Source organism: Dasypus novemcinctus, chromosome 22 (genome assembly GCF_030445035.2).
Source record: "Dasypus novemcinctus isolate mDasNov1 chromosome 22, mDasNov1.1.hap2, whole genome shotgun sequence".
Taxonomy (NCBI): Eukaryota; Metazoa; Chordata; class Mammalia; order Cingulata; family Dasypodidae; genus Dasypus; species Dasypus novemcinctus.
This window is the reverse complement of record NC_080694.1, coordinates 57,630,162-57,645,281: the sequence shown is the minus strand read 5'-3', so window position 1 is coordinate 57,645,281 and position 15,120 is coordinate 57,630,162. Positions and strand designations below refer to the sequence as shown.

The following is a 15,120-nucleotide window of genomic DNA, read 5'->3' as shown; positions in this document are numbered from 1 at the left end:
GCCTCCCGCCCCCTACCCAAGAATCAGGGAGAAGCAAGTGGGGGGCAGGCTCCAAGTAAACTAACTATGAAGCACCTCCATACGGAATCTGTTGTTTTGAATATCCCAGAACTTTTCCAGACCCGGTGCTCTGATACCCACGCCTGAAGAGAGTCTCAACGCTGCTGCTGTTTTCTAAAGCTCAGTTTTCTAGAGCCCTGTAACTTCACCCAGGTGCTCTGAAGAAAATTACCTATGCACCGAATTGTAAGTGATCCCTAAAAGTTGAAACTCCAAAGTACCACAAAGGGAGCTGTTCAAATTACCCAACAACTGGTACAAGAGCCTCCCGCACAGGGACGCAAACCCAGGCGGAGGCATGCAAACTCGGATGGGACCTGGGACAATGACTTCCCAGCAGCATTCTCGAGAAACCACTGCAGTCAACCAGCGTTTGACAGGAGTTTCATTTTTAACGTATTTTAACTACTCTAATAAAGCTCACGTCCACACACACATGTTGAAAAGTGTTATTGCCTCAATTTCTAATATATTAGAGACTATCAACGAGGTAAGTGGAGCTGCAACAATAACCCACTTTTGGGGAGAAGTCAGAAAAAAGCTGCTTCTGCCAAATTTATTCACTTGGAAAGCACCCTGAAATGGCAGGCTTACCTATTTTTTAAAACTGTGATATTGGTGCTATTTTGCTGGTGCATTAGGAGTTTCTCCATTCCATGCAACGAAACAAAATCCAATCTCCCCTCCGACCTTGACTTTGTTCCTCACAACAGCGTCACTGAAATTACTGATTGCATTTTTATTTTGGGTTTCAAAACAAGCATGCAAAGTATACTTCTATTCCTAAAACTTCACTTTAATCTACTTTATTTGTTGAGGTTCCAAGGGAAATTGTGTTTTAAAATGGCACAACTGCTTTAAAAAAAAATCTGGAAACCAGTAGCTAACTAAGGTTGATATTGCTCAATAGTAGTTACATGACACAAATTCCAAAGTGGATATTAGTATGAAAAGTGAGTATGTCACAGGTTGTGCTGCTGATTCAAATTAAGTGTTACAGACCAGGGAATAAGAATAGCAAATAGATCAAAATGAACATGACCTACTGTAAAAGAAAAATGATTTCCATACCTGAGAGTATCTCACATCTCAAATAATTCACTATTTATTAAGTGGGCTAGATGCTTACAAAACTTCTGGATGCAAGACAGTCCCCTCCTTTTTTAAATGTATTTTAACCAACAGCTAGGAGTGGCGTTTATATCATAGTTGGAGATTTCAAAGGCAGCACTGCCACCAGAATACAATAGGGATGCTTTTCACCCAAAAGAACATCTTCCCTATACTTTTCAACATTTTTCAAAGTTCACTTACAACTATTCCAATCAGACTCCATTAAGAAATTCAAAACGTATTAAAGACAAAGACCAAAAAAAAAAAAAAAAAAAAAGGAAATATGCTAAAGGTGAACTTTTCAAAAGCAAATAGGTAAACAATGGAGGAATTGTTTTAAAAAGGGAGATGACCAAACCAAAGGAGTTCAAGTTTGCATGCCATTTCCCTTAGCGGCTCAGTCTAATAAGAAGGGAAGCCCTGCTTCTGACCCCTTTTATGAGGAGTATGGAAAAGCCAAAGGGTTGACAAAGAAAATATAGTCTATATTCCAAAGTCAAACAGGAAAAAAAGAAAGAAGAAGGAAAAAAAAAGTTGAGACCAGGAACCACCCCCCCACCCCACCCCAGCCACCAAGCAGGAGGCTGGCGAAGCACATTCCTCTCCCCAGGCAAGCACAGCAGCAGTGGCCGGGGACAAGGTCATGGTGGGGGTCAAGGTCACCAGGGACCGTGTTCTCTCCTGACAATATTACTACTTCAAAAAAAAAGAACTCCAAATAACGCCAAATGCTGCCGAGGATTGAAAGAAACTGGATCCCTCGTGCACTGCAGCTACATCATGGTACAGCCACTCTGGAAGAGAGACTGGCAGTGTCTTAGAAAAGTAAACATGCAATTACCAGCCAGCCGAGCAACTGCAGTCCTAGGCATTTATCCCAGCGTGATGGAAACTTACACGCACGCAAAAATCGCTACACAAATGTTTATATCAGCTTTATTCCTAATAGCCAAAAACTGTTAACAGCCCAGATGTCCATCAAGCATCGCAAACCGAGCTACAGCCATGCCAAGGAATAGTACTCAGCATAAGAACAAGTGACACACTCAAGCTGGAGGACCGTCAGGGAATTAGGCTGAGTGACAGAAGCCCAGCCCAAAGGACATACACTGTATGGTTCCATTTATTTCGCATTCTCAAAATGACAAAATTATAGAAACCGAGACCCGCTTAGTGTTACCAGGGTTCAGGGAAGTGTGGGGAGCCAGTGGCGGGCTCCCGGCGGGGAGAGGAACGTCCGTATCTTCAGTATCAAGGTCAATATCCTGGTTGTGACATTGCACTATCATTTTGCAAGACGGGGAAAACTGGGTAAAGGGTACAGGAGAGCGCTCTCTATTATTTCTTACCACTGCATGTGAATCTACAATTGTTTCTAAAATGCAAAGTCTAATTTAAAAATATATTTTTAAAAAGTCCAGGCACTGCAAAAATTGCGTGACGATTCAATTAGCAAATAGCTGTGAAGAAGAATCTAAGAGCCACAGAATCACTTCCTAATGGCATCCCCTGGAGACAACAGAGAAGAGTATTACGGCAAGAGATGGCAGGTTTTGCCAATGTGACCTACGGTAGAGCTGCCCATCACATAAGCAAAAAATAAGGGGCAAGGGGACCCCTCCCCAAGGGGATCCCTCCCCAGGAGGACACTCATAATGATGGACAGCCACAGCCTGTGCTTTTATTCCTCTACACTGTCCTAAAGGCACCAAAACCCTGACCTGTCCCATCCTGGTTTCCCAGCCAATGTCCACTAAGCCCTATGGCCAAATAAGTTTGGGAAACAGAAATGCACAACGCGTCTATATTGATGGCTTTATTACACTTGTTGCCAAACTCCATACACGTGGCAGGCATTAGTGCCCCTCAGAACACCCTAGCACTGATAGCACGTGACCAGGGCATACCTCAAGCATTTCAGATCTAGTAGGTATCCTCCACCGTGCTAATTAGGTGCCATGAACTCCGGGAAAAAACCTTCTCAGCCTTAGGGTAAACTGATCCCACTTTCTCATGACAGGCAGGAGATACCTGCGCTGCAGAAGGACTGGCGCACCCTTGTCCTCTTGCTTTATTATCTGGTGGGTGTTTACCACGTGCTAGACATTGTGCTCAGGATATAGCCACATCCCATATACTCTTCAAATCCACTGTACAGGGAAGCAGACTTGGCCCAGTGGTTGGGGCATCCGCCTACCACATGGGAGGTCCAAGGTTCAAACCCCGGGCCTCCTTGACCCGTGTGGAGCTGGCCCATGCGCAGTGCTGATGCTCAAGGAGTGCCCTGCCACGTAGGGGAGCCCCATGGGCAAGGGGTGAGCCCGTAAGGAGAGCCGCCCAGCGCGAAAGAAAGCGCAGCCTGCCCAGGAATGGCGCCGCACACACGGAGAGCTGACACAGCAAGATGACGCAACAAAAAGAGACACAGATTCCCGGTGCCACTGATAAGGAAAGAAGCGGTCACAGAAGAACACACAGCGAACGGGCACAGAGAGCAGACAACGGGGGGGAGGGGAGAGAAATAAATAAAAAATTAATCTTTAAAAAAACAACAGAGTAACTGTACAGAAGCAGGTACCCCTCTAACCCTTCCTTCACTAGAGAAAGCGACCAAGGCCTCACACGGCTATAAAGCACCTGGCTGCAATTCAAACCAGGTATGACTCTAGCATCCTGCCTGCCTCCCCAGAGCAGGGAGAGTAAAGTGCTGGTGGAAGTCATTAGGCACAGGTGGCGAGAGGAGACCTGCTGAACCAGTCCCAGGCTGCACCTGACATCCCAGCTGCGAGGACAGGAAGACACTCCTTGTTCCAACCGTCCTGCGAATGCTTCTCCACCTGCTAATCGCTCAGGCTTGCAGATCGCTGCACATGCTCTTCCCTCTGCCCAGAGACTCGTCCCTGGGCTGACCATCAGGCGTTGGCTTCGATTTCCTGTCCTCCTGCGAGTCTTCCCTGCCCCTCAGGCCTGGACTGAGGGGTCCTCCCATGCGCCCCCACAGCCCCCCAGGCATCCTACTGGCAGCACGCCTCAAACCACTCCCTTTTTACATGTTTATCGCCCCCAACTAGACTGGAGGTCAGAGACCTTCTCCTCTCGGGGGCACCATGTGCCCAGCCCACTGGGCAGGTTCAGTCCTAAATGGAGCAGCTGAAGGTACCCCGCAATCAATCAAAGGCAGGGAGAGCTGATCCTTCCACAGTCCAAAGCGCCCCAAACCACTTGTTGAAAATGTGCAACCCTCAACACCAGAATGCTTTCATTTGGAGAATAATGGTTAAAGAGGCTGTGAGCGAGTCAAATCTGGGTTCACATCCCAGCTCTGTCACCCAAAGCGAGCGACTGCGGCATTTAATAAATATTAGCTATTATGATCATGAGAAGCAGGCAGATGACAATAAACCCTCTCCCGAGAGCAAGCTGGAAATAGCATAAATTCCCAGGGTTAAAGAGGCTGGAACCAAGTAACATACAACGTTGTACCTTTATAAGAAATGAAGGAGCTAAGAGTAGTGAGGGAGGGAACAAGAAGCACAACTCAAAAAAGATCTACTGGAAATAGGAAGCCAACTCCTTTAGAATCTATTTGGGTGGACTGTTGCCCAAAAGAAAATCATGAATGTCAATAAGGAGATCCTCCAATGTTTAATTCAAATAAATAATTGAATCCCTCCAAATTCAAAGCCTCCAAGATAACTGCTTAAAGGTTAATTCTTACATTGTCTTGTTCAAACTTGACGCCTATCAGAGAAAGCCAGACTCTGAGTATTTCAATGAATGATCCCAGTCCAAGCAAGTAAGCCAACACAAGTTTGCACCAAGCTCCTAGAAACTTAGATTCCTGGTTTGGGGAGAAAAATGCTTAAATTCAAAAGCATCCGTAATTTGGGTACAACTTTAACTCTAGCTAATGTCAAGATGAGCCCAAAAAAAAAAACCTTACATTAAGTACTAATCATAATTATTTTTAAATGGTGTTAATTTTCTGACAGTGCACATAAGTGTCTTTGAAAAATGAACTCTGTAAATTTTAGTCATGTCACAGAATAGTGTCCATACCAAATAGTACCAAGTAACATTCGTTAGCCTTTTGTCACACACAGTACTCGATGCTTAAGTCATACGGAAGTGGGTTCATCCCTTGAAGTTACTACATGAATAAAACTTTACTTCAAACACATACAACTGCAAATGGCAGAAATGACACTTTTTTCTCCCTATACAACCACCCCCAAAAAGTAACACAATTCTACGGCTGTCCAACAAGATTAAATAAAAATCACTTAAGGAAAGGAAATTTACTCTTCATTAAAGCTAAATAAAACAATGACACCACCAATCACTTTTACCACCTATAACCTCAAACACATAGAACCTGACACACATTTTGTTGCAGGACAAAAGCCACTCAAGTTTTCCCACTTCAGTGCCTCTGCCACGGAGCTGGAGACACAGACCTCAGAGAAACAGGAGCCTTCGTCCATCCGTAGCTCAGCCCTTCTTTATATCTAAAAGATAGCTGCATATCCTGACGTTAGATATTTGAAATGATTCTCAAGACAGATGTTATCAGAAAGACTCTTCAAATTCTGCGACAACTTCAACTGAAGAAAAGATACATTTAAAATATTCTCTTCCAATGACATACATTTAGGATTTGTTTTAAAACTAATCCGGGGGCGGGGGGAACGTGGTGGGTAGTTAAAACTATATTGGCAAAATGTGGAAAACCACTCAAGCTGGATGACATGTACACAATATACACTTTATCCAATATACAATTCTTTCTTTTGCGTAGGTTTGAAAAAGCCCTTGATAAAGAGTTTTAAACAGACAATCTCTAACAGAAAACACAAACAAGATGTATTCTCATCTAAACTTAAATTTAGGTTCTCCACAATCTCCCTCTAGCAACCCCTAAAATACAAAATATTTTGTCTCTCGAAGGCACAGCTGGCTCACCAACAGCCCCGAGGACTCTGTGCCCAGCAGGGCTCAATCCCTCAACCTGGATGGGAACTCACTTCCAGTCCCAGCACCAGCGGGTACTGCCTCCAGCTCTTCCCTCTGAAACACCAAAAACCTCTGGGAAATGACAACTGTCTTGTTCACATTCTCAGATCATCGGCCATGAGACGGTCTCGGATATAAACTTTGAGAAAACTGACTTGAGATGAATTTTTTAAGACTTCTCCCTGCATCCTTCCAAATAAAGCCAGGAAACAATCATCACATCAAAGATAACAAATAAGCTCCATTTAACATCAAACTTGAAACAATAAGAAATCTGGCTCTGGGTGATGAACTCAATATGGACAACTACGAGGCCTCTCAGACCTTGGATCGCTAAAATTTAAGTTATCCTAGTAACTTCAGATGAACACATATTCCAGTCAATCTAGGAAAAAATGGTCATGAGAACTTTTGAAATCTAAAGCCCGGAATCTGAGTTGCGTGCAAATGAAGCAATCAAAACAACGAAGGGCAGAAAGACTTCTACTTCAAAACATTTTAACAAAAATAAATACTTACCAGCACTTTGTTTTCAACTTTGTCTCCCTTGACTTCCAGTTTTACTTTCTTCTTGACTGCAATTTTCATCTTTCTGCCAATAACATCCTTTATACTTTCTGAAAGAAGGGAAGACTTTCATTAGTCTTTTAAGACCAACAAAAAAGCTTTGGGGAGGAGACAGATTTGGAAGGAGTATTTTTGGTTGTTTTACTGTTGTCTTTTCTTTTCACATTTGTTTATTTTTTTTTTAAGATTTATTTATTTATTTCTCTCCCCTACTGCCCCCCCACCCCAATTGTCTGTTCTCTGTGTCTATTTGCTGTGTCTTCTTTGTCCGCTTCTGTTGTCAGTGGCACAGGAATCTGTGTTTCTTTTTGTTGCGTCATCTTGTGTCAGCTCTCCGTGTGTACGGCACCATTCCTGGGCGGGCTGAACTTTCTTTCACGCTGGGTGGCTCTCCTTACGGGGTGCACGCCTTGCACATGGGCTCCCCTACGTGGGGACACCCCTGCGTGGCAGGGCACTCCTTGCGCATCAGCACTACGCATGGGCCAGCTCCACACGGGTCAAGGAGGCCCGGGGTTTGAACCGTGGACCTCCCATGTGGTAGACGGATGCCCTAACCACTGGGCCAAGTCCGCCGCCGCCATTTGTTTGTTTTAATAAGTCTGACAATTACCAGGCATCAGGAATGTAATGAATATTCACCATGTGCCTTGTACTGTGTGCTCAGATACTGAAGCAAATATTAAAAAAAGGCATAGTCCCATGCAAGGCGTGATAAAATCTTGTTGGGAAAACAGGATGCACACACAAGAGAAGGGAAGCGCACACAGGGCAGTAGGACCCGGCCCTACCCTGCAGGCAGGCCATCGGCACAGCAGGGACTGGTGATCTCCCCCCAGCGACAGGGCCGTACAATTACCGCCATTTCCCACCAGCTCCCTGCCACAAAGAAGGCTGGGAAACGTGGCAACTGGCCCTGGCCATCTGTCCTTCCAAATCAGCACAGCACAGCACCCCAAGGGGCAAAGCCTCCCCTATAGCAGTCAAGGTCACGGAGGAGGAGGTCTCCGGAAGAGGAGACTTGAAATGTGGGTGGAGGGGAAAGGTGCTCCTGGGGCACCCGTGAATACCACCTGGCCCAAAGCCAAACTCCCTGTCTTCCCCGTCCCTCTGACGGCCACTAGTGAAGGTAGAAACTTAGTGGCGCTCCCACCCCTTTCAGGCTGGGAGCCAGTGACCAAGTCTCCTGGAATCCTGCTCCTACAAGGTGCCAACACGCCGGGCAGGCCCCTGCACTCGGGCCCTCCAGATGCCCCACAAGACTAAACCCGTGGCCTCCAGCCTATTAGGGCACCGTCGTCCCTCCGCAACAAAAGTGACCCTCCACAAGCAGGAGGCCGTGTCCCTCCCGGTCTACAGTACATCAGGGAGTTGCGGCCATCTTCAGAGGGACCCAAACCTCCAGGGCAGCCAGTCCAACCTCCCTCCTCTGGCTTCAGCAGCAGCACCCGCCCTGGCATGCAGGTCCCTAACTCCTTCCTCTTCTGTCACCAGGCTTTGTGTAGCTCGAGACCCTATCCCTACTCTCCTTCTGGCAAGGTCCTACTTTCCCTTCAAAATCCACCTTCAGGGGCCCGCTTCCTCAGCTTCCCCAGGGTTCAGACTCCCCCTCCAGGCTCCTGTAGCATTCTAGTCCGTGTTATCATCATTTTGGTTTCTTCCCGAGCTCCAACAATTCCCCGAGTCCCTCCTGTGTGCCTAGTACTCTAGTAGGAGCTGGGGGGGCGACAGCCCCGCCCCGCCCCTCCCAGCCTGGGGGAAGCCAGGATGGATGCAGTGAAGGCAGGTGCTCCGCGAGCTGAACCTTGGAGGAGCTCGACCACTGGCCTCCAAGGTGGAGTAGAAAGTGCCTCCCACCGAGCTGCAGGAAGAATATAGAATATTTACTTCTATCTGCAATGGGTTTTTAAATTTACGTTTGAGACTCTACACAATAAATGAAGTATATAACTCAACAAATACAGGCTAAGGGGTGACCACAATTTGCTTCTTGGGAATGCACTACCATAAAAGTTTAGAGCCACCAAGTTATGAAGAGTGAAGGGGAAGGAAGGGCACTGTCCGCATAGGGCATGGAAATGAGAGAAAGCACGGCGTGTTCAAGGAGGAGTGGAATGTTTGGGGGAAAGGGGAAATGAGGGGGCGCTCACTGGACTGTGGGTTCTCTACGCAGATCCTATCTTGTCCGAACTCAAAACATGCCCAGACTACCCGCCCCCTGAAAAAGAATGTCAAAGTGCCCCGAAGTACGGTGGCAGAAAACGGGCATCTGAAATGGGTATAAGAATATAAGTACGTGGAAACAAAGACTGGGAAGTTATGTATCGAAAGGTTAAAAGGAGCTATCTCTAAGTGCAGTGTAGGTGACCAATATTCCTTATTCTTCTCTGCATTTCAATTTTTTCTGCAATCAGAAAGATATACAATCTTTAAATGTCATGAGGAATTAGCTTAAGGGAGTATACAGAATTTTTCCCACAGCTGCCATTTTGAATTGACCAGAGCAGAACTCTTGTGCACACTTGCAATAAGAGAGAAGCCAGGGCAGGAGTTTCCACTAGGCGTTTTGGTTCTTTTCTCAGGATTGAACCCCAGACTCTGTACATGCCAAGCAGGCGCTCAACCTCTGAGCTATACCCACTCCCAAACTAGACCTTTCAAAGGCCCAGAAAATCCTCTCGGGCATCTCACAAAAGCATGTGTCACTTGGTTGAGGCATGTGAGAAATGCAAAAATTCCATTTCTAGGTCAGGGTCCAATTCAACCTTAAAATATAGCCAAGTGTTTCTTTCGAGAGTCATGAAAATAAATCAGGAGCCTTACTTCTACCCCATCCCCTTCTCTAGGACCTAACTGTTAGAGAAAAAAACGGCGCTCACTGGGACACGGAGACTGACAAAGGCAGGCAGAAGTTTATTGGGAAGCTCTCCCATTGGAGGGGGTCTGAAGAACAGACTTGAGCCCGGGCCAGCATGGTGGGGGGTCTGAAGAGAGCCCTGGGCGGGCCCCTGGCAGAGGCGGTCAGGAATTTACACGCACATCCATAGGCAGGCACATGCTTAGTTAGCAGGAGTGGGTATGGGCTGGGATAAGGCCTGAGCCAATGGGGATGGCTGGGGGGGGTGGGGAGGGGCTGGGGGGGGTGAATTCTAGGGGTGCAGGAGGGGTGGGTGGTGTCATGTGGCCCCCCTTGTCTATTCTTGTGAGGAAATGAACTGTACCTGGACCAGTAGGCTGTGGCTGGGAGGCTGTCGCAAGTCACTGTTAACCCTTGCAAACCTCGTGATCAGTTAGTCATTATGCACCTTGCAAGGAAGACACCTCTAACCCTAAATTACTAAAATTCTCCTTACCAGGTTCAAGAGCAGCCATTAACAAACTCAGAGGCTGCCACCTTCTTTGGCAATCCTGACCGGCCCCGGCCAGGTAAGCCCTCCCCCAAACTTTTCCTTCTCCCGACTTCGGGAGGCATCTGCAGGGCGTTTGCTTCCTCTTCCGGTGGCAGCGGGTGGGAATCGCCCGGCCTCCCCGCACCTCCCAGAACCGGATGGACCACTAGCTCCTGCAAAGGCTGAGGCGATCTCGGGGGCAAACTCCACCCACGCTGGGGAGAGCCCGCGGGCCGAGGGCGGGGGGGGGGGGGGGGGGGGGGGGGGGGGGCAAACCGCGGCGGTTTTCTGTTCATTAATCAAAAGCAAAAGCTTCCCCCCAAACCCAGCCCAGCGGCTCTGCGCCCAGAGGGGCCGCCGAGCCAGCAGCGCCAAGGAGAGCGGGGCGTGCGCTCCCCGGCCTCGAGGTATTGCGGCTGCAGCACCCAGGAGCAAAGTCCTCCAAGGCCGAGGAACCGGCGCTCAGAACTTCCTCCTCGGCTCAGAGCACGGCGGCTGTGCAGGGTGCCCGGCAGGGTGCACTTAGGAATATGGGGCACTGGGGAGTACACGCGCGCACAGACAGACGCACAACTAGCCACAACGCACACTGCACATACACACGCGCTTGAACGTGCATTTTCAGGACACACACACCCCCATTTTAGCTCTGCCATTTTCATCCTGCAGCTAATTGAGTTAAACCCAGACTTAACCACCTCCCCGCCCGCCAACCTCCAGGGACTCACACCTTGCAAGGGGCACCACAAAGGTTCCCGAGGAGATCCAGGTGGGGAGACTCGCCAGGTTAACCCCACCGTTAAAACAACCCTTTCATCCTTAACCCTCAAGTTCCCTGCCTGCGTGAGTAACCCTTTCGCTCCCGGCCGGGCTCAGTCACTCCCCCGCCGAGCAGCCCCCACCCCAGGTGGGCAGCCTGGCATGCGCCGGGGACCACCTACTGTGCCCCGGCAGCCCTCCTGCGCTAGGCGAGCCCGTCCTCCCCAGCTCCGGGCAGGGCTGGCGCTGTACAAGGGTCGGGTGGCTCCCGGGCCGCCCAAGACCCCCTCCTACTGCCAGCCTCCACCCCCCTGGGCCAGGCCGGAGGAGGAGACCGGGGTCCCAGTCGACCAGCTAAGACCCTACTCGGGGCTCCGGAGTCCTCCCCGGTGACTTGGCCTTTCGGGCGGTCGGAGGGAGCCAAGTTCCCGGCGCACCCCGGCGCCCCTGCCCCACGCCACTGCGACCTCGGCGGCGCCCAGGCCTGCGGGACCCTCGGGAAGGGACCCAGGCAGAGGCGGGGGAGGTGGAGGTGAGGGGTGCCCCGAGGACGGCGGCGAGTGGCCGCCGCGCGAATCTTACCGAGCAACTCTCCGGGGACCTCGGCGCTCTCCTCGGCCATGGTGGCCCTCGAGGTGCGGGGGCCGCTGCAGCTCCGACCCTGATTTACGGCCCCCCGCGCGCCCGCGAGCCCGGGATTTTTTTAAAGAGAGGCAAATGCAGCTGGCCAAAGGGAGCGGGCGAGAGGGGGCGGGGACACGGGGTGGCCGCACCCCCCGCCCACCAAAAAAAAAGAGTTGCAAATACGCGGCGGCGTTGCTGCGGCGGCGGCTGCTACATGACGCCTCCGCGCAGTGCCCGGCGGCGGCACCCGGGCCCGCAGGCTCCCGAGCGGGGCGGCTGCGGCGCCAGCCTCTCCTGCCGCTCGCTCCTCCGCGGCGGGGCCCGGCCCGCGCCAGCGCCCGCCAGCCTCCGCGCCGCACCTAGCGCCTAGGTGCAGGCGGAAGGCGCGCGGCGTGGCGGGGAGCGCGGGGCGGGGCGCCGGAGCTGGGCGCTGCGAGCCCCTGCTCTCCCCCGGACCCGGCTGCGCCGGGCGGCTCCGGCGCTGCTGCTCCTCCTCCTGCTCCTCCTGCTGCTGCTGCTCCTCCTCCTGCTCCTCCTACGGCTGCTGCTGCTCCTCCTGCTGCTGCTGCTCCTCCTGCTTCTCCCCCTGCTGCTCCTCCTCCTGCTGCTGCTCCTCCTCCTGCTGCTGCCCCTCCTCCTGCTCCTCCTGCTCTGCTGCTCCTCCTCCTGCTCCTCCTACGGCTGCTGCTGCTCCTCCTGCTGCTGCTGCTCCTCCTCCTGCTCCTCCTGCTGCTGCTGCTCCTCCTCCTGCTCCTCCTACGGCTGCTGCTGCTCCTCCTGCTGCTGCTGCTTCTCCCCCTGCTGCTTCTCCCCCTGCTGCTCCTCCTCCTGCTGCTGCTCCTCCTCCTGCTGCTGCCCCTCCTCCTGCTCCTCCTGCTCTGCTGCTCCTCCTCCTGCTCCTCCTACGGCTGCTGCTGCCCCTCCTCCTGCTCCTCCCGCTCTGCTGCTGCTCCTCCTGCTCCTCCTACGGCTGCTGCTGCTCCTCCTGCTGCTGCTGCTCCTCCTGCTTCTCCCCCTGCTGCTGCTCCTCCTGCGGCTGCTCCTCCTCCTGCTGCTGCCTCTCCTCCTGCTCCTCCTCCTCCTCCTGCTGCTCCTCCTCCTCCTCCTGCTCCTCCTCCTGCTTCTCCTCCTGCTGCTGCTGCTCCTCCTCCTCCTGCTTCACCTGCTCCTCCTTCTGCTCCTGCTCCTCCCCCTCCTGCTGCTCCTCCTCCTCCTGCTGCTGATTCTCCTCCTACTCCTCCTCCTCCCCCTCCTGTTCCCCCTCCTGCTCCTGCTCAACCCCCTCCTGCTCCTCCTCCCCTTCCGACAGCTCCTCCTTCTGCTCCTCCCCCTCCTGCTCCTGCTCCTCCTCCTGCTGCTGCTGCTCCTCCTCCTGCTGCTCCTCCCCCTCCTGCTCCTTCCCCTCCTGCTCCTCCTGCTCCTCCTCCTGCTTCTCCCTTTCCTACTCCTGCTCCTCCTCCTGCTCCTCCTGCTTCTCCCTTTCCTACTCCTGTTCCTGCTCCTCCTCCTCCTCCTGCTCCTCCTCCAGCTGCTGCTGTTTCTCCTTCTGCTCCTCCTCCTGCTCCTCCCTTTCCTACTCCTGTTCCTGCTCCTCCTCCCGCTCCTGCTCCTCCTACTCCTCCTCCTGCTTCTCCTCCTCCGGCTGCTGCTGCTTCTCCTCCTGCTCCTCCTGCTTCTCCCTTTCCTCCTGCTGCTCTTCCCCCTCCTGCTCCTCCTCGTCCTCCTCCTCCAGCTGCTGCTCCTCCTCCTGCTGCTGCTGCTTCTCCTACTCCCGCTCCTCCTCCTGTTGCTGCTCCTCCTCCTGCTCCTCCTGCTGCTGCTGCTGCTTCTCCTCCTGCTCCTGCTGCTCCTGCTCCTCCTGTTCCTCCTCCTCCTCCTGCTCCTCCTCTTTCTCCTCCTGCTCCAACCCCTCCTGTGCCTCCTCTTCCTCCCACTTCTCCTCCTCCTCCTGCTCTACCCCCCTGCTCCTCCTCCTCCTGCTGCTGCTACTCCTCCTGCTGCTGCTCCTGCTCCTCCTCCTGCTCCTCCCACTCCTGCTCCTCCTCCTGCTCCACCCCTCCTGCTCCTCCTCCTGCTCCAACCCCTCCTGTGCCTCCTCCTCCTCCTCCCACTCCTCCTCCTCCTGTTCCTCCCCCTGCTGTGCCTCCTCCCCCTCCTGTTCCTCCTCCTCCTGCCGCTCCTGCTCCACCCCCTCCTGTGCCTCCTCCTCCTGCTCCTCCTCCAACTCCTCCTCCTCCTCCCCATCCTGCTTCTCCTCCTCCTCCCCCTCCTGCTCCTGCTGCTCCTCCTCCAACTCCTCCTCCTCCTGCTCCACCCCCTCCTGTGCCTCCTCCCCCTCCAGCTTCTCCTCTTCCCCTCCTGCCCCTCCTCCTCCCACTCCTCCCCCTGCTCCTCCTCCTGCTCTGCGTTTCCTGCTCACCTCGCGAGAGCGGGGCTCCTTGCCGGTGCCGGCAGGGCTCTGCGCCCCAGGTGCTGGTTCCCCGGCGCGGGGCGCACACCCGGGAGAGACGCCCGGAGGGGCTGCGGCTGCGGCGGGCTCGGCGCCCCGCCTGGTCGCCCCCTCCCAGACCATCAAAGCTCTGTGTCTTGGCGAGCCAGTGGGAGAGAGCGCCGGGAACCATCTGCTGGCTGCTAGGGTGGAGGCCGGCCGTGGGGGGCTCCCCGATTCCCCGTCCCCCACTCCGCGCGGGCCCCGGGAGCGGGAGGATGGGAGACTGCAGACTCACGGGGAGCTGCGGGCCCATCTGCGCGGAAACCAGTTCCTCAGCGGGCCCTTTCGGGCACTTGTATTTTCAGCCCTCCCTGCGGAATGCTGCCGATGCACTGGCATTATTAATTTTCCATTTCTTGCGAGCAAGAGCTAGACGAAGCCTGTAAACCTCACCCACTGGGCCACAAGATGGTTTGTGTGCGAACTCGGCCTGGGCCTCCAGCCACCGTTTGCAGTCTCGGCCGTGGGCGACGCGGGCGCGCCTTCCGCTCGCCTGGTCCCCCCGGGCTGTGATCGGGGAGCTGAGCGGTATTCACCGAGGTTGGAAAACGCCTGCTGAAGGGTCGGCCCTGGCTGCGACTTCCCTGAGCTCGTTCCCGGGGTGCCTGGCGCGCTGCCGCGCACTGGCGCAGCGCCTGGGAATGCCCCTGACATTCGAATCCAAAGGACAGAGCAGGGAGGGAGAACAGGAGAGGGGCGCCCACGCCTTGGCTTGGCGGTGGGGTTTTTTAAATGTTTATTTTGTGCTCATTTTTCTGACCGTCTAGTTTTAACATTGCTATCTACCTCGAATTCCGTGAGACTCAACCTTCCGCCTGTCTGCTGGACATGAAAGCACTTGTACCGGTCCGACCCTTTCCCGCCCGGCTAGCCTCTCCCATCCCCCACGACACCACCTCCAGACTCGACTCCAGCCTCGCTGTTTGCTTCCTCCCTTCCCCCACGATAATCCCATACTCATCTATGTTTTCGATCCCAGCCCCATGTGTACCTTCGCAGTGAAAATTTCCCAGGATTTTCCAGATCACGGCGATCCTTCCATTCTAAACCACAAGAATGTATTCGTGAAACACCCCTTTGTGATACCCTGCAATACCTTGTTAC

At 53.0% G+C, this 15,120-nt stretch overlaps 1 protein-coding gene across 4 annotated transcripts in view; it reads right to left on the bottom strand.

The window, feature by feature from the left end:
- The window catches only part of CARMIL1 (capping protein regulator and myosin 1 linker 1), a 312,625-nt gene extending 297,981 nt beyond the window's left edge, over positions 1–14,644 (bottom strand). For 2 of the 4 annotated variants that reach the window (XM_058285335.2, XM_058285336.2), the window contains exons 1-2: positions 11,484–11,824; positions 6,706–6,803 (exon numbers count right to left, since the gene is read on the bottom strand). In XM_058285335.2, coding sequence (XP_058141318.1) covers positions 6,706–6,803; positions 11,484–11,523 — 138 coding nt within the window. In that variant the 5' untranslated portion in view covers positions 11,524–11,824. Of the gene's footprint in view, positions 1–6,705; positions 6,804–11,483; positions 11,825–13,944 lie in introns of those variants that run through there. The other 2 variants (XM_058285333.2, XM_058285334.1) reach the window with 2 other exon arrangements.
- Positions 14,645–15,120: the final 476 nt, after the last annotated feature.